The 23,533-nt window shown below is 43.0% G+C and overlaps 1 protein-coding gene across 1 annotated transcript in view; it reads left to right on the top strand.

Moving 5' to 3' along the window:
• Window positions 1-19,251, top strand: part of LOC125378577 (ras-related protein Rab-13-like) — a 38,541-nt gene extending 19,290 nt beyond the window's left edge. The window contains exons 3-8 of the mRNA XM_048394030.1: window positions 1,635-1,695; window positions 2,260-2,320; window positions 12,469-12,546; window positions 17,676-17,792; window positions 18,441-18,560; window positions 18,973-19,251. Coding sequence (XP_048249987.1) covers window positions 1,635-1,695; window positions 2,260-2,320; window positions 12,469-12,546; window positions 17,676-17,792; window positions 18,441-18,560; window positions 18,973-19,149 — 614 coding nt within the window. The 3' untranslated portion in view covers window positions 19,150-19,251. The remainder of the gene's footprint in view (window positions 1-1,634; window positions 1,696-2,259; window positions 2,321-12,468; window positions 12,547-17,675; window positions 17,793-18,440; window positions 18,561-18,972) is intronic.
• The last annotated feature ends 4,282 nt before the right edge of the window (window positions 19,252-23,533 follow it).

Here is a 23,533-nt window from a genome sequence, read left to right as displayed (position 1 = left end):
ATGTCCATTTTCTGTTGTTAAAAATACCGTGGACGATAGCTTCGTTTTGAGGCAGATTCGAATGACCCGAGAGACACGCCGAAAAACGGGTTCAATGCCCCACATGGGTACAATTTGTGAAGCCAATTTCTGGTGTCCCCCGCCGTGATACTGCTGGAATATTGCAAAACGCGGTGTAAAATCATAGTCACTCAATCACTGAAGCGAGATACAATTTGTACAAGGCGAGTGACACGAGCGGTGGTTATTATTCGGCCCTTTCCGTTAGCTGCAAGGAGACTCGGTCCCTTATCGATGAATGGTATATGCGAACCTACGACAAATCAATCAGAATGCGCGAAAGACTTCAAGCACTTCGGTCAAATAATCCCTTAGGAATAATTTTTGAATTTACACATGTCTTGCATCTAACAATATACCAAAGATACAGTTAAATGTATTCAAGCATACTGTATAATACCGTACATCCCGATGTGTTGAATAGCATCTGGTATATATATGGTATATTGGGGAAATATATGTGAATCACTACGCAAAGAGTTGACAATTCTTTTAGTTATGCCCGTTTACCATTCGTCACCACTCGCCCCTTTTCGTAACCTGCAAGAAGACCCGTCCCCCTATCGATGAATGTTATGTGCGAAAATACGACAAACCAATCAGAATGCGCGTATGATTTCAAGTTCTTCGTCAAAGAATTTCCTCAGAAATAATTGTTGGTTTTACATACGTCTTGCATTAAAAAAAATACCCAAGACACAATTAAATGTGTTCAATTATACTGTATAATTCCGCACGTCCCAATGTGCTTTAAATTTCATCTGAAATATATATAATACATGGGGAAATATATGTGAACCATTACACATCGAGTTGACAATTGTTTTAGGTATGTCCAATTGCGCAAAGACGGAATCCGGTCGCAAAATTGGCCATGAGAGGGGCACGAGTCGCTATTCGGCTTGTCCCGGAATAACACGAGTTGGTCACGAATGGCCCGTTTACGCTTAGACGGAACCCAGTCGCAAAATGGCTTCGAGAGGAACGCGAGTCGCTTTTCGGCTTGTCACGGAATAACACGAGTTGGCCAGAATGTGATAGGAAAAATAGAGATGTGACGTATAAGCGTTACTTCCGAAACGAAGCTATATATGGTGGCGTTAGAGCCCAGAGTATTGTCATAGCATGGATCTAAATAATGTACTTGATAATGGAGGGTGTATGTCGCCACACGGCCCTAATTTCATTCTGATCTTATGACAATCAAAGGATGCGAGAGACATCCTGGCAAGAAACTCCCCTTTGGTTCTCACGAAGTACAATTTCCCTCTGTTGTAAAACTACTTAGCCGTTGTGATCAACTCGTTGAGGGCAATATGGACTGGTTTGTACCGGCCTGTACCGGGGTGAATAGATTCTTTGGAGCCGTGGAATTGATATGGCTTCTGTCCAACACAATTATCTTACATACAATATCAATAATACCTTTTTTGTGTGTATAACAAAATGTAACTTCCTTTCGGCATTGTCTCAACAGAAAAAAAGTCAAACCCTTGATAAATAATAAAAACGAAAAAATTAAATAATGTCTCATGTAGCCTATGTAACTGTGTTTGAATTTGTTTTTCTTCCAGGCGTTGACTTTGTTAAGAAAATATTCGAAGTCGATGGCGCCCTTATCCAGCTGGTGATATGGTGAGTATTGATGAGTGAGTGAGTGAATAGGGTTTAACGCTCCTTTGAACAGTGTCCGCTTATCTGACGGCGTGTCAGCGTAAGAGGAAAAGGAACCTCGTGACCAAGGATCATTATCAGAGCGAGTCTGGGATTCAAACCAGGTTCAGCGGATCCTAGCTAGGCTAAGGGAAGCAACTTTGCATACAACTTTTCTGAAACTTCTCTGGCCGCCGTGTTGTCTTGGTAACAATGATGCTTGTTGTTTAACGCCGCACTTAGCAATATTCCAGCTATTTGACGCGGTCTGTCAATAATCAAGTCTGAACCAGTCGACAGTGATTGATATTAAGAGTAACGACCCATGCCGTCGGTCAACGATGACAGACAATAATTTTAGAGAGTCGCACTCGATCGCCGTATTGAGTCGGCTCTTCACAAACATGGGATACTACCCCGGAATCTCCAAGGGTTTAATAAAATGCATATTCTAAATATTTTACCTTGTCGCAACAAATGTTTTTATTCATATCTCAACCTGTTCAGTGAATTGTGATTTTGAAATTTACTATCCTCGTGACACAGGGACACTGCGGGGCAGGAGCGGTTCCGGTCCATCACCAAATACCAGTATAGAGGAGTGCAGGTACGTAGTCGAGTCTGAACCAGGGAAACCAGTGAGCGATAGTGTGAGCACATCTCGCTATCTGGGTTCACTGCATTGGTGTCATTATTTCGCCTGTGATTGACAGGGCATTCCTTTTTTTAACTTTGGTGTGCAGTGAGCGAGTGAATGTTGTTTAACACCGCAGTCAATAACATTTCGACCCGTGGAGATCCGGGGTACCATAGGTCTTCAGCAACCAAAAGACGACTATGCGAAAGAGGGGACTAACGGGGTCGGGTGGTCAGGTTCGCTGTCTTGGTTGATGTATGTCATCGTATTCCAATTGTGTGGATCGATGTTCATGATGTCAATCACTGGAATGTCTGGTCCAGACACCATGATTTACAGACCGCCGTCATACAGCTAGAATATTGCTGAGTGCGGAGTTATTAAACAACAAACAAACAAACAAACAAACAGTAACATTTCAGCTAAAGGTCGGCGTCGATTTAATAATAGAGTTTAGGCCATGGGAAATTTGTACACTGTATGGTTGAGTAAGTGTGCCTGAATACTGCTGAGAATATATAATATAAGTATAATTGTTGTATAATAGGTGAGGCGGTGGGGTGGGGTGGGGTGTGGTGGGGTGTGGTGTGGTGGGGTGGGGTGGGGTGGGGTGGGGGTGGCCCAGTCGTCGAAGACGCCGCGATTCGCTGTGCAGAGTTGCGTCCCTTGGGCACGCCAGAAACCTATGATTGTGGGTTCGAATCCCGTTCGCCCCGATTATGTTTCTAGGTTTGTCAGCACCATACCCGTGCTCGTGGGTGTCACCGAAGTGGTAAACGTCTGAGACCTGCATCACTAAGCTGACACGCCGCGATATAACCGGAATAGTGTCAAAAGCGGCTATAAACCCAACTCACTCACTCACTATAATAGGTGATGTAGGTCTCAGACGTTTACCACTTTGGCGAAACACTCTATCACGGGAGAGCATAAGGGAGTTCGACACCGCTTGTAACAGTATTCCAGGTATATCACGGCATGTCAGCTTAATGTGGGAGGAAAGCCCGAAGTGATGCAGGTCTACCACTTCGGTGAAACCCACGAGCACGGGTATGGTGCTATCAAACTTAGAAACATAATCGGAGCGAACCGGGATTCGAACCCACAATCATAGGTTTCTGGCGTGCCCGAGGGACACAACTCTGCACAGCGAATCGCGGCGCCTTAGACGACAGGACGGAATTTGTGTCATATTGGGATTCGACCCATTTGGCGCAGGAAAGGTTGGATGGACATTTATCATGTAGGTATCTTTGGTGAAGGAATATTTATGTGGAAGGAATAAATATGTAAGAGGGAGTTTGTTAGTCGGAAGTAGACATAATGAAAGTGGAGGGGAGACTATTAATTCACGTCAGAGTGGAATTAAGCTTGTACAGTTATTACCATGCCCCACTAATTGACAGATCTAGATTGACCATTGGTCACTCACTGCCTTGACCACAGATGGCTTATTGAAATAGGAGCATGCTTGTTAAGTGCTGTTGTTTATTGGAGTGGTCAGGCGATGGAGCGAGCGGCGGGAATGATCCCCGGAAACCCGTGGCTCTTTGTGTCGTGGTTTGGGATGGTTGTTTATTGATGTGTTTACATCGCTGTATCTCCTAATACATAGCAATTGACTGAATTATTGAACTGCTGTCAATTTGTTCCAGGATTGTTGTAGATTGATCACAGCAGTTGTATTTAGCGTTGTGCGTGAGTCACTTTAATAAAATGTTAAACAGTGATTCAGTCATCCTATCGCGGCCGTATTTTTAAAAATTAAACACATTGGTGGAGTGAGTTGGGTTTAACGCCGCTTTTAACAGTATTCCAGTTACATCGCGGCGTGTCAGCTTAATGTGGGAGGAAAGCCCGAAGTGATGCAGGTCTCAGACGTTTACCTCTTCGGTGAAACCCACGAACACGGGTATGGTGTTGACAAACCTAGAAACATAATCGTGGCGAACCGGGATTCGAACCCACAATCATAGGTTTCTGGCGTGCCCAAGGGACGCAACTCTCCACAGCGAATCGCGGCGCCTTAGACGACTGGGCCACCCGTGCCCCCCACATTGGGGGCACCAGTGATCACGCTTATCCCGAAACACGGTAAAAATAGGAAGCTCTGGGAGTCAATTAAAGCGACAAAACCATTTTATTAATTCTTTCAAAACTACAGCTGTCAATGGATGTACGTAACTTTAGCACTCTAATATGGCACTGTCGTAAGAATCTCGGTCAACGCCTTCCTACTTTAAATGAATAATTAATCATATGGAACATATTATTTCACAGTTTATTTTTTTTTATTTATCTTTAAGTCATGTGCTCGTTGAACAGATTACACATCTGACAAAGCTAAGCTGGTGGGTGACGGCACTGGACAAGGCCTGTCCTAAACCATGACTGTGGAATATATGCATTCAATTTGATCAAAACCAATAATGGATATATAAATAGGCAAGTCTGTGTCTAGCTAGCCGAATACCACATGAAATCAGCTGTAAAAACATTGTTAGATGAGACAAATGTGCATTAAAAGGTTTCATAGGCTATATGTTAGTCTAGGCAACATGGCCACTAAACGAAACACAGATTACAAAAACATATCGTGTCTGCTTGGACGAGTAATTTGGTTCCAAATTGGCTTTGTTGTCTCAGCAACGAGTGTAGGCGGTTGGATGAGACGGTAATTTGCCGCCGTGGTCTATTTGAAATAATTCTGCCAAAAGTCTCTAGGGGTTTATGGGTAATTGATGCCTTTCTAATTCTGTCTACAATTGTCTGTAACAATTCACTTTTCGTATACATGTATGTGTTTTCCACATACCCGTTATGTTGTTAGTTGTTCAGTTGTACTTTTAACGAAACCCTTTAATCCAAAAAATGTGTGAGAAAATTTGACCCAATAATCAATGGACCTGAATAGTCGACCTAGCTTATTCCACGGGGTTCTAACGGAGTAGTCGGTGAGTACGGGAGGTAACCGCATATGAGGCAAAACAATAGTGAAACATAGAAAAGTGCAACTAGTGAACGAATTATGTATTCGAACGAGTATTATTTTATTTCTAAATGAGTCTGTGTTGATATAACATTCTGAATTACTTTTTTCTATTAATAATAGTTTTCTGAAAAGTCTAGGGGACTTATGGGTAACTGAATAAAAAAGTACATGCATTTCAATATTTATAAACAATTGTTTATAATATGTCACATTTGGTCTAGTAGCTCTTACAATGGACGACATTTTGTCAGTTGTTATTTCTAGTTGTTTAGGCTTGACATAGTTTCTGCCTAAATAGGCTTCTGTGCTTATTCAGTGTGGAAAGACATCAGTTATACATTCAGAACGTTCACATCGAACGTACGTACGTACAGACAGACAGACAGACAGACAGACAGACCTGGGTGTCGGTACTCGCCTTGACAGCCTCCAAGTGACGTCATCGTTGAAGCTAATTAGTTCCATTTATTGATTCAATCATGAAGTAACACATTTTAATTGGCTAGGTTTTTATGTGGATTCTCATATGCGTCAGGGAAATAGAGAATCTCACCCGAGTGTCTTTTGATGTCAAATATATCAACACGAGTTGATAAAAGTGGAAAAATTCCGAGGCTTGCCGAGGATTTTTGCCACTTTTATCAACGAGAGTTGATATATTTGATATCAAAAGACACGAGGGTGAGATTTCATTTATCATCCAACATCATTCTTTCAACTTTTTCAATTTGTAGACAGTAATTAGCAGTGTCTTCAGTGTAAAAAGTACTGCAAACAGCTTCAGTAGCAGAGCCATTAGTGATGTCATTTGATTGTGACGTCATGGTAACCAGTGATGTCACAATGGTCTGCAAAGCATTGTGATGTAATTTCATTGCAGCGATATCTACAGTGTAGATATCGCTGAATCTCATCCAAGCGATATCTCCTGTGGGAGCCAGTTTTGGATGATAAATTTAACTTTCGACTGTTGATATTAATACTTTAGAATCAATAATGCAACTTTGTTTATTTTGCACCTCGTATATTCTCCGCGTTATTTTGAACTTTCTTGTCGTTTTACATGCATCATATGGAAAAGGTACAATGGTAGCTTTGTCAAGCAATGGAACACTTAAAATTGTTAACCTCTCATAGTTTTGCGTTACAGCAATACTCTATAACGCGGGGTACATGGGGTTTTATGCGTCTCGCGTAAGGTTTTATACCACGAGTGATCCTGCTACAACGAGTTTATCGTACTGTCTGAACTGCCTTCGGGTGTCAGTTGCAAGTGCGACCCTGCTACAGTTACTGGAAGTATTGCCGTTCCTGGTCATCATGGTCAATTAAGCCATGACTGTGCAACTCGCCTTGTCCGCATCGGTTAAGCTCCGCCAAGGAGTGATTGGTCTAAAGACGCTTACTCCAAGTTGTCTCCATCAGCATTCATACTCGCATAAAAAAGAAACGCAACACCAGCTATGTACTCACAGTTTTACTTACTCTCAGCCCATCTATCAATACACGACAGGATCAGACCGACCAGGCTCGTCACTTAATTGGAAAACTTAAATCGATCGGGATTCGACTCGATCGACTGCAAACCGCGCTCTCCTCTCCTAATATTGAAGGTATCATTTTATAGTGTTCAGGCCTGGCCTGTCTTTGTCACATGTCACAATACCTCATTTTCATTCGTTAAAAGTTAGATCTGACCATGAACTCATGTGTGTCGTAATCGGAATAAATACCGAAGCCTACGTGCCAGATTGATCATCTCTATTGATTTTGTGACTTACTCCGGATGTTACAAATGAAAAGTATCTTACCTCTTTGCTTGTTTCATTAACTAATCGACGATAACATGGAACCAATCCAGTGATTAATATGAAATGTCGAGAATACTGTTGTGATAAATGTGAAAAGTCTTTTATCTATCAATTCCTTTCGAACTAAAAGTTATCTTAATATGCAATGTCCTGAATACTCTTGTGATAAATGTGAAATGTCTCTGTCACAAACTTTGTATATCTAATGCAACTCATCATTGCAGCTATAAACGGTTAATTTATTACCATTTTCTAATGTTTTTGAGACGCATTTTAACCTTATAACATTAACGTCATGATTTAATGTGACACTGTTAAAGAATTAACTCAAATTCGAAATTGACAGAAACAGCTGTTCGATGGAGCCGAGGTCAACTTGTGCTATGTCACGTGACTTCCATTGACTCGGAAAAAGTGTGCGGATTTATTCTGTCTCTCAGAAATCCACGTGCAGCCTGTATTGCTCGTGGCGGGATAGTGAGTGAGTGAGTGAGTTTGGGTTTAACGCCGCTTTCAATAGTATTCCAGTTATATCACGGCGTGTCAATTTAATATGGGAGGATAGCCCGAAGTGATGCAGGTCTCAGACGTTTACCACTTTGGTGAAACTCACGAACACGGGTATGGTGCTGACACCTAGAAACCTAAATGGGGCGAACCGGGATTCAAACCTACAATCATAGGATTCTGGCGTGCCCAAGGGACGCAACTCTGCACAGCGAATCGCGGCGTCTTAGACGACTGGGCCACCCGTGCCCCCTCGTGGCGGGGTATAAGAGATTTATTCCCCAGCTGAGAAATGCAGATATACCCTCCAAGGCAGGTGACACAGTATTTGATCAAGATCACGTGGAGCAATCATATTTCATCATTCTGACATGGAGGTATGATAAATGGTTGTTGTGTCCCCTCTTCTCGCAGCCATTTTGTAAAACCAAAGACATAGATCCATATACGTCCTTTGTACAACTAGGATGGCATTTTATGCGCTTGATTTCGCGTACTGCCCTGGTTTTACACAGGTTGAATCTATTCAACCCTGGCTGCCAGACATGTGGTACTTTGATTTGATTTGTGGTGGCACGTGGTCCTGTGCACAGCGCACACATCACAAATCAGGTGAAGCAACGTTGGTCTCGGAGAGTAGTTGGATGGGTGACCACGTTAAGCAGTTTGACTCCTGAGAGTTTCGAGGGCTTCGGTCCTGCCCCACACTGAAGCACATGTACCACATGTGGTGTCTCCTTAGGCAAGTGACTTTGTTCACAATGTGCCTCTGTTCACCCAGCAGTGAGTGGGTACCCGGTAGGATGAGATGGTAATGTGGCTGTTAACCTTCTAGCCTCACAGGCAGCTTGGGTTGTATACTCCCCAGGGAGCTACGAATGAAAATCAAGTGCTCACTGATCCATTGACCGGGGTAATAATAGTGTAGCGCTATGAGCATCCACTTGGTGAATGGAATCTGGCGCATTATAAATGCACTTATTATTATTATTGCCAGAAATTTGGTAGCCTCGGTCGACTCAGTTTCCTGGAATTGCAATAGTCGAAGGCAAGTAATCCAACACCACCAATGTCACCACGCAATTCGAGTCAAATATGCATTCATACGGCTACAACTTATAATAATACGTACACGATACATCAAATCACATTTAATAAGTTGAATGATGGTCTCTGTGGCACCATTAACTTGACAAGTTACAGCAATAGACATTTACCTCATTTACTAGGCATTACCCTTCACTTCTGAGACTGCCGCTCATGAATATTCATGGCGTTAATCGACAGGTCGGGATTTCCTTTGTTGAGTTCATTGGTAGTGCACGCGCAGAATCAGTTGGCTACTCCCCAAGGAGAATTTGGAATTCTTACTTATCCGATGACCGGATAAATATTTCATGCCCTAAGCATCTACTGGTGCGTGAACACGTCGCAATGTAAAATGCATAATTGTGATTATTATTTTTGTTTGTTAAATAAAATGAATGACTGTGGCCTATGTCATATTCACCTGGGCCTTATTGGAACACTTATCGTTGCCAAACACACACACATTCACACACACACATACACATCTACATGTACACGCTTCACACACTCACACCACACATTCAAACACGCACATACACACACTCATTTACATATAACGCTACACACATTCACAACACACATTCACACACACAAACACATTCACACACACACAATCATCTACACGTACACGTTACACACCACACATTCACACACGCACATACACACACTCATCTACACGTACACGCCACACACATTCACGCCACACATTCACACACGCACATACACACACTCATATACACGTACACGCTACACACAATCACACCACACATTCACACACGCACATACACACACTCATCTGCACGTACACGCCACACACACTCACGCCACACATTCACACACGCACATACACACGCTCATCTGCACGTACACGCTACACACATTCACACACGCACATACACACACTCATCTGCGCTTACACGCTACACACACTCACGCAACACATTCACACACGCACATACACACACTCATCTGCACGTACACGCTACACACAGTCACGCCACACACGCACATACACACGCTCATCTGCACGTACACACACTCACGCCACACATTCACACACGCACATACACACGCTCATCTGCACGTACACGCTACACACATTCACACCACACATTCACACACGCACATACACACACTCATCTGCACGTACACGCTACACACACTCACGCCACACATTCACACACGCACACACACACAATCATTTACACACATACACACACTCATTTACATATAACGTACACACATTCACACACGCACATACACACGCTCATCTGCACGTACACGCTACACACACTCACACACGCACATACACACACTCATCTGCACGTACACGCTACACACATTCACAACACTAATTCACACACGCACATACACACACTCATTTACACACATAGCTACACACACGCACACACACAATCCCACCCAGAATATCACATGATCCACCCCTTATGTTGGTCATGGGTCTCACTACACAAATGTTCATTTCATGATGAGGCCTAAAGATGTTCTGTTTTACTGCTCCGGCGGTATTTAATGCATTTTTCAAAAAAAGATGTTTCTTGTTTGCCACGATGACACGACAGTAGGCGTGGTCAGCTTAACTATTTCAGTCGATTTTGTCAGTAGTTGCACATCCGACTTCTAAGTCAGCCGGAAGAAATACTTTCTTCATTTAACTGAAATGCATATGTCATATCTCCACCATGGCCAGGTATATATTGTAAAAATACTTTTATTTTCCTTGTATTTTTTAATAATTCGAAGATCCTGTTTCAATACATTAATAAGATGTATAAAGTAACTACGAGCTGACTTATTAAACAATAATAAAGTTTCTATGCCATTATTTGTTAACAAACTGGACATGACCTTGAATGGTACATGTGTTTAGTTGAACACACCCTTTAGCAGTTTACACGAAATATAACAGTACCAGAATTCTAAATATCTTTGACCGACAGATGTCTTTAAGTAGGGGGCTTTAGTTCGGCCTCACCCATCTTTAGTATAAACACTGTTTCGCCGTTTGTTTAGTGGAACACCAGATGTATTGGCGAACCCCATTGGTACCGTGAGTCTTGGTAAGAAAGTATAAGATGAGATCCGTTATAATGTCGGATTAATTGTGGTGTTCGAGGATTCATCTGGTCATGATGGACGTCATTGCGTTGTTTGTGGAGATTTCTTTCCGGTTTGTGAAGTTTCAGGGAGTTGTTTGTGTCCAATGTCCTGATTAGCGTTTTCATTTCATTTTCTGCTTTCGTTCATTCCTTGTCTTGTGACTATCAATAGAAATCTTGTATGTGTTTATCTGTTGTTTTAATTTTGTGTTTGTTTCTCAAGATTTTCAGGGTTAAAGGGTCGGTTGGGTAGCCTAGTTGTTGAAGCGTTCGCTCGTCACGCCGAAGACCCGGGTTCGGTTCCCGACATGGGTACAATGTGTGAAGCCCATTTCTGGTGTCCCCCGCCGTGATATTGCTGGAATATTGCTAAAAGCGGCGTTAAACCATACTCACTCACTCACCCATCCATCTTCCCTAGGCAAGTGAGTTACTGACTATAAAAGTCCAGTTTCCACCCCTGCCGAACTAGGCTGGTATTATGGAGTTACATTTTGGCTGGGCTAACGAGTCTATGCATAGTCCAATCAAAATCGCGTAACGAAATCGAAATCCGGTTTGTAAGCTGTCGTGCTGATTTCGGTCGATTGCAGGATTTGCAAAGCATGTGCACCGCCAACTCGTTGTCAACAGATATTTTCCAAATCGTTTCATGATTTTAATCAAGGTGCTAACGTGATTTGATGCACTTCGCGATGTAAGACCCGTTTTATCACAAAATAGATCTTGATTATCCGTCAGATCGTCTTGACTGGGAGCCACTGTTTTGTTTGAAGCAAATGCAAGTGATACGCGAGGTGGAATCTGATTGGTCCATAGGAGAGGTTTAGAAGGGACATAACTCGTAATAACCACTGGTGGTGCTACGATCGAGCCCAGGAATTCCAGCCTAGTTCGGCAAGGGTGGAAACTGGATTTTTAAAGTCAGTTAACTCTCTTGCCTCGGGAAGATATCACCCATCTGGTCATGTACAACGCCCTTGATTGTTTCAAATATCGTACACATACTTATATACACTGTTGGGATGGAAAATATAAAATCAAGTTCTTAAGGTATATATATATTACCAATATGTTATCAAGTTTCAAATTTTGAGAATTATATATTACGACCTAAAACTATGTACTATGTATTTTAAATTCTGCATAATCATAAGTTATCCATTATAGTATAAGAGTACGAGTCTGTAACTATCCTCGAGCTATTGTACAACAACGATTATTGTATATTTCACACAAACATATCATCACTGGTCTAATATACCTAAATGTCTAATGAAAGTAAAGAAATGTTACACGTTCCAGTATTAGAATGATCTGACAAAAACAGAGAAACAAATTTCTAAATTTACTGTACATTAAGCCAATCTAAACCCTTTTTTTTCACGAGACGCCAAATTCCTTTCGTCCAGAATGGGGAGACAAAATAGTATATTCAAGCGGGCGAAGGGTCAGATATAAAAATAACAACTCTTTTCATCTTTTATCGTACGACAGTATGTTAATACCAGCGGCTGAAGAGCAATACACAATAACAACATAACTAGACGTTACTCAATGCGATAAAAACTCTCTTTCAATTTTCTTTTCTCATTTCAGGGAATTGTCCTCGTGTATGACGTCACAAATATCGCCTCATTTTCACATCTGACTTATTGGATCACAAGTATACAGTATGTAAGTATTGCCATATAAGGGCATCATTTTGTGTTTCGTGTATATCGAGTGAGTGAGTGAGTGAGTTTTTGTTTAATGTCGCTTTGAACAGTATTTCAGTAATGCTACGGTGTGTCAGTTTGATGTGGATGAAAACTGAAGTGATACAGGTTTCAGACATTTTCCACTTTGGCGAAACCAATGAGCTCGGTGCTGACAATTCGATTTTAAGATTCTGGGACGTCTAAGGGACACAACTCTGCCCCGACTGAAATCAAAGGCTGAATATGGAGTTATAAAACCATAGTCCGAATGAGCTGAAACAAGAAAAAAACATTTTTATGTTGGTAAAAAATGGAAATCTACCAAAAAACGTATGACTTGTGGCGCCTTACGAATGTGACATCCCACCATTGGGAATTATCAACCTACCTAACACCAAAATGGACTGGTCCACCCATGCACCGCTGACAGATCGTGATTTTTGTTTTGCATGGATTGCACGTGCATTTGGTAAAATGCATTCACCAATCACGCTCGTGCCCTGACAGAATTATTCACGGTGCTTTGACAGGTGCTGACAGATCGCCGGAACAGGTGCGTAATCTCGGAGTTTTCCCGCACTTCACTGGAGTAATGGATTTTGCCTTCTTGACCAATATTTCAAGGGTTTCGGAAGCAAACTTATCGAAAGGAACATCTGCTGTGGTAGCAACACAAATGGCTCCGAACAATGTTGAATATTAATAACTATTTTGACGTTAAAATGGAACTGTTTCTGATAAATCTGTCGGAAATGTTCTTGTAATGTATTTTATGTGGTTTGGTTTATCTTTTATATTAAGTGAAACGGAGTGATTCACTTTGAACAAAATATCATTAATATCGCGGGATATCAGTTTAAAGCTTAACGTCCCGGCGATGGGGTAGCCTCGTAGTTAAAGAGTTCGCTCGTCACGCTGAAGGCCGGGTTCGATTCCCAACATGGGCACAATGCGTGAAGCCTATTTCTGGTGTCCCCCGTCGCGATACTGATATAATATTTCAAAAAGCGTCGTAAAACCAAACTCACAAGTTTAACGCCGCTTTGAAGACCATTCCAGTTATATCACGGCGTGTCAGCTTAATATAGGACGACACCTCGAACGGAAGCAGGTCTCAGACGTTTATCACTTTGGTGAAACCCACGAGCATGGGTATGGTGCCGACAAACCTAGACACATAATCGGGGCGAACAGGGATTCGAACCCACATTAACAGCTTTCTGGCGTTACCAAGGGACGCAACTCCGCACAGTGAATTGGGGCACCTCAGACGACTGGGTCACCTGCGCCCCATATTGTGAAAGGAAAGCTCAAGCGACGCCCGATACGTCTAGCGCCCCATGTGCACTGATGATTTATGACTCCGATCAGCGAATCCCGTCACGGCTAATGCTCATCATTGCATAAAAGCACCTAATATTACCGGGATTTGCCGTATTTAAGACCCGGGCTTTTAAACTTCTTCATGTTGTGGAATATTATTTGCATAAAGTAATGTGAATAAAGGCCAAAATACGGAATTATTTTCCGTTATTACGCCCATGGTTTTAATCTCACATGGGCTTAAATACGGGAAACTCCGGTAAATAAAGTGGTTGACAAGAAGTAAACATGAACAGTCTGCCAATGTGCGCTGTAGGATTGACCGCGCACTTCAGACTCTCCGTTTGCCTACAAATCATGTGGTAGTTTTGGCGGTCGGGTAGCCTAGTGGTTAAAGCGTTCGCTCGTCACGCCGAAGGCCCGGGGTCGATTGCCAACATGGGTACAAGATGTGAAGCCCATTTCTGGTGTCCCCCGCCGTGATATTGTTGGAATAATGCTTAAAGCGGCGTAAAACCATACTCACTCACATACCGACCCGTGAAGACCCGGGGAAGAATTGGTCTTCAGCAACTAGGGCTGGGACGGGTAACTCGGGTACTCGGGTCGGGTGGTTCCTGAGTAGGACCCGGGTACCCAAAGGACTACCCGGACCCGTGGTTAGTCACGTGATATATTGTTTAATGACAAAAACTTATTGTAGCACAGTGATTACACTACAAGTTGCTGATGTTCGCATTTCTTTCTGACGATGCACACATTCCTTTTGACTTGTATATGTTTGAGTAAAGATAAAGCTTCAGTCAACATTAGTGAACGCATGATCTGATTGTTTGATACATGTATGTGAATAGTTTTAGCCAGGGCTGCAGTAAAACAATTACCAATCAGACATTTTGTCCCCTACTCTTGAGACTTGCAGTTGGTACCCGGGTAGGGTCGGGTAATAGGGGGTCGGGTACCCGGGCAGTAAATTTGGACTCGTCCCAGCCCTATCAGCAACCCACGCTTGCTGTAGAAAGCGACTCTGCTTGTCGTAAGAGGCGACTAACGGGATCGGGTGGTCAGGCTAGCTGACTTGGTTGATGCATGTCAACGATCCCAATTGCGTGGATCGATGCTCATGGTATTAATCACTAGATTGTCTGGTCCAGACCCGATTATTTACAGACCGCCGTCATATAGCTGGAATTTTTCTGAGAGCGATGTTAAACAACAATCCAACAAACCAACCTAGAAGGTCAATTTTCTCCATGTGGGGGACATATATTTCCCCAACGCAGTATAGGTTCCAAAAGAAAATAATGGTCGGAACCACCTATGGATAAGCGCCGCTTCCTTTTAACAGCACAACACACAGGAGACTGCCCGAAAGAGATGGGTTTAGTTGAGCACTGGACTTGTATGCCATTTCTTGTGACCATAAACAGACTCATGTGACTATCCCGGCCACTCTAAATGACCACCGTTGTTTGGTTATTGTTTAAAGCTGGACACTGCAATAGTCCAGCGATATAAACAGCTTTGGGAGGGAGGTTGTCGACCATTAGCACTTTCCACTTGGCCATTACATATGGTTGATAGTCTCGGGCCGATCTCGCGAGAGCTGTCATGACTACTGAGTTGAATGTAAGTGCTGCAGTTTGTGTGGGACGGCGTACAAAGCTGTACGTGTAAGGTTTAAAACAAGAGTCACGTCTCTGATATTGGCCGGGTCAGCTATCGTTAATGATTTCTCCCCGTTATATTTTGCATATCAAGTCAGTTTGAACATATTGATTGGAGGAATGGCCCAGTCATCTAACCGCCGCAGGTTCTTCCCTTAGTACAGTAAAGTACGGTTGTAACGAACTCAAAGGGACTACTAATTTTAGTTCGTTATAACCGTAGTTCGTTATAAGCATATATACAGCATAACTACAGCAAATAGTCGGGACCAAAAACGTAAGTTCGTTATATCCGTCAGTTCGTTATAAGCGTGTTCGTTATAACCGTAGTTTACTGTAATTCAATTCAATTCTGTTTTATTTCGTGTAGGCCATCGACCCATGATTACATTTGTATTACAATGGACGTGACGTACACATATCTTATTGTGCTGACAATGTACTACGACAGATATAGATAGCTAGATATTTAATTGACTTAGTAATGCCTCAGTAATGCAACATACCTATAATCGTGGCTTCCAATCTCGGTTCGGGGTCAGGGGTGGCTAAGTCGTCTAAGGCGCCGCGATTCGCTGTGCAGAGTTGCGTCCCTTGGGCATGCCAGAAACCTATGATTGTGGGTTCGAATCCCGGTTCGCCCCGATGATGTTTCTAGGTTTCTACCCGTGCTCGTGGGTTTCACCGAAGTGGTAAGCGTCTGAGACCTGCATCACTTCGGGCTTTCCTCCACATTAAGCTGACACGCCGCGATATAACTGTAATACTGTTAAAAGCGGCGTTAAACCCAACTCCCTCACTCACTCAAATCTCGGTTCACCTTCATTATGTGTTCGGGTTTGTCAGGACCTGTGGTGAGTGAGTTAAAGTTTAACGTCGCATGGACATTATTCTAGCCAGGCGGTCGGGTAGCCTAGTGGTTAAAGCGTTCGCTCTTCATGCCGAAGACCCGTGTTCGATTCCCGACATGGGTACAATGTGTGAAGCCCAATTCTGGTGTCCCCCACCATGATATTGCTGGAATATTGCTAAAAGCGGCACTTATTCTAGGTGAGGTGAGGTGAAATGGGGTTTAACGTCGCGTCCAAGATTATTGCACTTATATAGCGACGTGCATGCACGTGTGTGTGTGGCTGCTTGTACTAGATCGGACTGATGCCGATTTATAGTGCTAGCTCACTGAGATACCATGCCGCAGTTTAACATGAATACCCCACTCAGACACAGTATACTGACTCCGAGCCGACCAGTCCTTGTTTTAGCCCCTTTATGCCGAGCGCCAGACAGGGTAACAACAAGTACCATCTTTTAACGTCTTTTGGTATGACGCGGCCGGGGATCGAACTCCGGACCTTCCGCTCTCCGGGCGGACGCTCTACCACTAGACCACGGAGGCGGTCACTTATTCTAGCCATATAGCGACACTGCACATGTAGAGTATATCTAGAGTCGTAGTTTCAGAGGAAAACACAACACCGTAGAATAGGCCGGGGGAATGAATATTGTTTAACGGCGCAGTCGGTAATACTCCAGCGATATCACGACGGTTGTATATTGTCGTTATTGGACGAGAACAATTAGTTAGTGAATGTACGAGCAACGTCCCCACGCTCATGAAGTTTCCTCAAATATTTTTAATGTATCTAGCCAGTGAAGATCCGGGGTAGAATACATCTTCAGCAACCAATGCTTGCCGTAAAAGGCGACTAAGCTTGTCGTAAGAGCGACTAACGAGATCGGGTGGTCAGACTCGCTGACTTGGTTGATGCATGTCATCGTACCCCAATTTCGTGGATTGATGCTCATGATGTCAACCACTGGATTGTCTGGTCCAGACTCGATTGTTTACAGACCGCCGTCATATAGCTGGAATATTGCTGAGTGCGGCGTTAAACAACAAACAAACAAACAAACAAACAAACCCATTAGGTCCCTCTCCTCCCTGCGAGTCACATATACACAAAGAAAAAAGTTAAGCACACCCCTATTTCTGAACCATGGCAAATGGCAAAAATCGTGGCATGGGATGACTGACCACAGAAGCTGGGCGATAGAGTGCGGCGTTAAACAACAAACAAACAAATATTAATGTTTCTGCTACGTTCTACTTCTACAGGAAGTTGCGCACTGCCACAGTGGACGCGGCAGGTATGAGCCGATACCAATCATCCTTTGCGGCAATAAATGCGATATGGACGAGAAGCGACGGGTGAAGCCGAGCAAAGGATACAAAGTGAGTCGGCCATGTAGATGTTTGTATGTCGACCATGTAGATGTTTGAAGGTCGGCAATATAGATGTTTGTGAGTCGGCCATGTAAATGTTTGTATGTCGACCATGAAAATGTTTGAGGGTCGGCAATATTGATGTTTGTAAGTCGTCCATGTAGATGTTTGTGAATCGACAATGTAGATGTTTGTAAGTCGGCCATGTAGATGTTTCTGAATCGACAATGTAGCTGTTTGTGAATCGACAATGTAGATGTTTGTGAATCGACAATGTAGATGTTTGTGAGTCGTTTGTGAATCGACAATGTAGATGTTTGTGAATCGACCATATAGATGTTTGTAAGTCGACAATGTAGATGTTTGTGAATCGGAAATGTAGATGTTTGTGAATCGACAATGTAGATGTCTGTGAATCGACCATGGAGCTGTTGATGTGTCGGCCATGGATATGTTTGTTGTTTAACGCCGCAATCAGCAATACCTCAGCCAATATGACGGCGGTTTGTAAATAAAAACTGGTGGCGAGGATGACAACATTCACTCACTCACTCACCATGAACTCTGAAACAGGTCTACAACTTATCTCGTGTCGCTGTTCGTGACGGTGTAGCTGCCTATCTGGTGATACACAGTAAAGTTGGCTTTCTATTTCAGTTGGCTGAGAAAGAAATGGCGTTCGAGTTCTTCGAGACGAGCGCTAAGACAGGCACCAATGTCTTCCCCTCATTCCAGCGTCTGGCATACCACGTGACTGACATCCATAACCCGAAGTTGGTAGGTTTTGTTTGTTTGTTTGTTTGTTTTTTAACGCCGCACTCAGCCATATTCCAGCGATATGACGGCGGTCTGTAAATAATCGAGTCTGGACCAGACAGTCCACTGATTGATAACATGAGCATCGATCTACGAAATTGGGATACGATTACATGCATCAACCAAGTCAGCGAGCCTGACCGTCCTATCCCGTTAGTCGCCTCTTGCGTCCTTTAGGCGAGCCAGAATCAAATATTGGCCCAGATTATGGTTTTGCTGTGTGAGCTCGTGGAATTCATAAAAATGTTAAAGGTCTAAGACCTTCAGAAATAAGCTTTCATCCCACATCAATTTAACCCGCCGATATATACCTGTGGATACTGTTCAAACGGCGTTTAACCAACCTCACTCACTCTCATATGTTTCACTGCAGATGAAATCCTACCACCCCTACATGATACGTTGCTATGACGACACGGAAACAACCGATGAGGCACGTGACCATTTCAAACCAAGAAGGACTACAACCAAGAAAGACAAGATTGTCCCCAAAGACGGGAAGAAGTGTGACAAGTTGAAAAAGAGTTTGTGTTGCGGGTGTTTCAGGTGACGAAGGATATCACAGCTTCATGTTCAACACACGCCCACATATCTACATCGTGTGATGAAGGCAATCTGATAACCATTCATTACACTCAGATCTTTTACCGGGGCGGACCGGGGCGGGGCGGGGCGGGGCGGGGCGGGGCGGGGCGGGGCGGGGCGGGGTAGCCTTTTTGTTAAAACGTTCGCTCGTCACTCCGAAGGCCCGAGTTCAGTTCCCCACCGAGCGAAGAATACGTCTGTATCTCGAAAATGATCGTAAACGGGCAGTTCCGAATCAACAATAATAATGACCACGCTGTTGTGGGAATATTTTCACAATCGTTTCAGTGACGTCTTTCAGTGAACGTCATAAGATCTTCTTGTAGCTGTTATTTTCCAGCAGAATTACCCGCAAAATCATTGTCAAGACCGTCCGTTTGAAACTGAAATCGTTCACTATCGGAAATCTGATCGTTTCAAAAACCCACACATGCTCACAATGATTCGGAGGTCAAAGATCGCACAGAGTTCCGTCGATGTTGTTGAATTTTCAGATTTTGACAAAGAGTTATCAAGTGGGAATAAAAGGTCTGATTTTATATCATCGTTAATACTTCCTAACGTTCCTCCAATACCCGTGAATACATGCGACAGCTTGGCGGCGTCGCCCCTAATTTGTGTCCAAACGAAACAAGCCTCGATCAGGTTGCAGCGAGAGACCAATGAGCGCCCAGATTACATCAGCAATATTTCGTGTGCAACGTGTGTAAGAGCCATGCGTTCATCTACTCCACACATTGCTTTAATGGAAATCAATGGGTAGGCTTTTGAGCTTCTGAAGCTGAACACGCGCTGCGATGTATTCCCGGGTGATGGTCGAACGTTGTGTATGCAACCCTGTCAAGTATTGGAGATGGATTTAAATGGGGTTATGTGACACATGCATGCCATCACAATCCATAATACGTATAAGCATCAATGTATTCAACGTCATTATATGCAATAAAAGTGATTTTCTCCGAATATAAGCCATTCTGTGATGAATTTTCAAAACTAATATCCCTAAACATCGGCATTTTTTGAAGTATTTCTGAAGAGTTACAGTAAACGACGTTTATAACGAACACGCTTATAACGAACTGATCGATATAACGAACTTAGGTTCAAGTCCCGACCATTTGTTGGATGTAGGCTAATCACGAACTACGGTTATTACGAACTAATATTAGTGGTCCCTTTGAGTTCGATATAACCGTTGTTTACTGTATTTCTGAAGAGTCTGTATTGTGAAATGTATAGGTTATGTTATTAGCAGTAAGAAATGTACATAAGTTTTAAATCAAATCATCGTAATTACAACACATTTTCAGTTTTAAACGAAGGTATACGATCACACTTACTTTTACATAAACTCTGTAGTACTGATTTAAGCGTTCGTAAAATATAATCCACTGTAGAAATATGCCTTTTGTTTGGATAATGCAGCTTCCCTCAGTCTCATTGATACGACAGTCTTCTCAATTTCAACATTCGCGGCATCCTCACAAAATAAAAAAAACATCGACACTATCATGGAAAACGAATACGTATGCACTTACTTGTCATAGAAAATGTCACCGTGTCCCTGAAATCGAGTCTTGACCCGGCAAACCAGCGGCCGATGGCATGAGCAGCGATCCATGGTGTCTGGGCACAATCACAATACAGCAGCCGTGGTCACCCCTTGTAGTCCTCCAAACCTTGGGAAGCTGGGATCACACGTCTTTAGTTATTTCCACGCGTATCCCTTGTTGCAGGCGTGCATAACGGCGCCCATCAAGTTTATATTAATGTTGTATTGTCCCCGTGAAGATCCGGGTTAGAATATGTCTTCAGAAACCAATGCCTGGCGTAAGAGGCGAATGTGCTTGTCGTAAGAGGCGATTGTGCTTGTCGTAAGAGGCGATTGTGCATGTCGTAAGAGGCGATTGTGCATGTCGTAAGAGGCGATTGTGCATGTCGTAAGCGGCGATTGTGCATGTCGTAAGAGGCCACTAACGGGACCAGGTGGTTAAGGCTAGCTGACTTGGTCGATGCATGTCATTTATCCCAATTGAGTAGATTGATGCTCATGATGTCAACCACCGCGTTGTCTGGTCCAAACTCGATTATTTACAGACCACCGTCATATAGCTGGAATATTGCTGAGTGCAGCTTTAAACAACAAACAAAACAAACAAAAAACCCATCCCCGACAGGATCATGTCAGCGGTCACAAAATTACAATGAAGATATATTTTTAATCGGACATGAAATATTACAAAACTGGTATTTTCAATTAGGTCCTAAATTATTATTCACTTCAATGACATGCTTCAACCAAGTCAGCGAGCTTGACCATCCGATCCTGTTAGTCGCCTCTTTCGACAAGCATAGTCGCCTTCTACGGCAAGCATGGGTTTCTGAAGACCTATTCTACCCCGGATCTTCACGGGTCTCGGATACAGGTGCAAAACCGGCTAGGTGTACACGGCCCATTAGTCGAATCTTACGACAACCCAACGGCAGTGGGGACATCTTCTCCTGTCGTCACTTTTTCACCACCACCAGCTGCTGGTATATATCGAAATTTTCAGTATTCTTTTTAACGAACCGCCCTGTGATGTGCTGATTCGTTTAAAAATAGCTAATTGTTTCTTTATCAAACCGGGGCGGTCTGGAGGCCTGGTGGTTAAAGCGTTGGCTCGTCACGCCGAAAACCTGAGTTCGATTCCCGACATGGGTACAATGTGTGAAGCCCATTTCAGGTGTCCGCCGCCGTGATATTGCTGGAATATTGCTAAAAGCGGCGTAAAACCATACTCACTCACTCACTTTATCATACCATTGAGATCCTTGAAATAAGTGAGTGAATGTTGTTTAACGCCGCAGATAGCGATATTAGAACATTATCACGACGACATGTCCACAATGTCATTTTCATAACACTACGCTTTGGGCCCATACTTCTACGAAAGTTATACATGTAAACAGCAGTCTTCGCGCAAAAGCAAACAAAGACACCTAAATATTTCCACATGACACAATCTTAGAGGTTGCACGTTTATCACGAAACAACGATTTCTACAAACTTATCGGAAAACTCCGAACAGTCTATCGTGTTTAAGGCAGTATAGCTGTTCATGTAAAATTATTGGGAAAAAGGTAAATTGAACATGATGACGAAAAAGCATTTTAATTCGATATTTGATGTTGAAATCAGACGTATCATATCTAGACTATACAATACATAATTTTACAATACTGTCGGGGCGGTCGGGTAGTCTAGTGGTTAAAGCGTTCGCTCGTCACGCCGAAGAGCGGGGTTCGATCCCCGACATGGGTACAATATGTGAAGCCCATTTCTAGTGTCCCCCGCCGTGATATTGCTGGAATATTGCTAAAAGCGGCTTAAAACCATATTCATTCAATCACTCAATACTGTCAGCGTTAGAAATTGCCACTAGTCCTGTAGTCCTTGCCAAACTGCCCAATAGTTAAGGCATCATAAGGACTAGTAGACATTTGCTTTTTTAAGGGTTTTGCTACATGTTATCATTACAAGGACTAGCGGATCAAACCTACCGCTGACTGTAATGTATTGGTATTGGTCACACATGCATGGTTGGTGTTGTACCGGCCCTCACAAGCGTCGAATGGTCGCTTCGCAAGTCCAAATAGGAGATCGACATCTTGGACATTTTCATACCCACTATCTCCTTTAATAAACCTGAATATTTCGATATAGTTATTTCATAGTATAGAATCGGAAAACACGAACAGGTTCGCTGACTTGGTTTATGCATGTCATTGTATCCCAATTGTGTAGCTCGATGCTAATGTTAATCACTGGATTGTCAGGTCCAGACTCGATTATTTACAGACCACCGTTATATAGCTGGAATATTGCTGAGTGCGACATTAAAAAACACACACCCCAAAACCGTCGTAATTGCAACTAGTTTTGTTATAAAAAAAGGTTTTTGTGGCCACATTTACTTTTACATAGAGGCAATATTACTAATTTAAGCGTTCGTAAAATATAACACTGTGGTAATATGCCTCCATTTTGGTTATATGATGTAGCTACACGCAGTCTCCTTGATACGAAAGTCTTCTTTTGCACACATGGATATTGTAAAAAATATTTGGCGCATCCTCACATAATATAAACATCTGTGACGTCATTCTAATGTTTGAGCGCTCAATTATTGTTCAGGAATGGAGAGCTGCTTGTGTTCTCTGTCGCTCTTAAACCAAGCGCAAATTTATGGAATACTGTAAGGGACATTCTCGCGATCTCGCATTTTGGGCATATTTACCTCGTTTCCAAAGGTCGAGATCGCGAGAATGCGAGATCGCGAGAATGTCCCTTACAGTATTCCATACAA

This window comes from Haliotis rufescens, unplaced genomic scaffold (assembly GCF_023055435.1).
Source record: "Haliotis rufescens isolate VD_foot unplaced genomic scaffold, xgHalRufe1.0.p SCAF_128, whole genome shotgun sequence".
Classification (NCBI taxonomy): Eukaryota; Metazoa; Mollusca; class Gastropoda; order Lepetellida; family Haliotidae; genus Haliotis; species Haliotis rufescens.
This window is presented reverse-complemented; position numbering and strand designations above follow the sequence as displayed.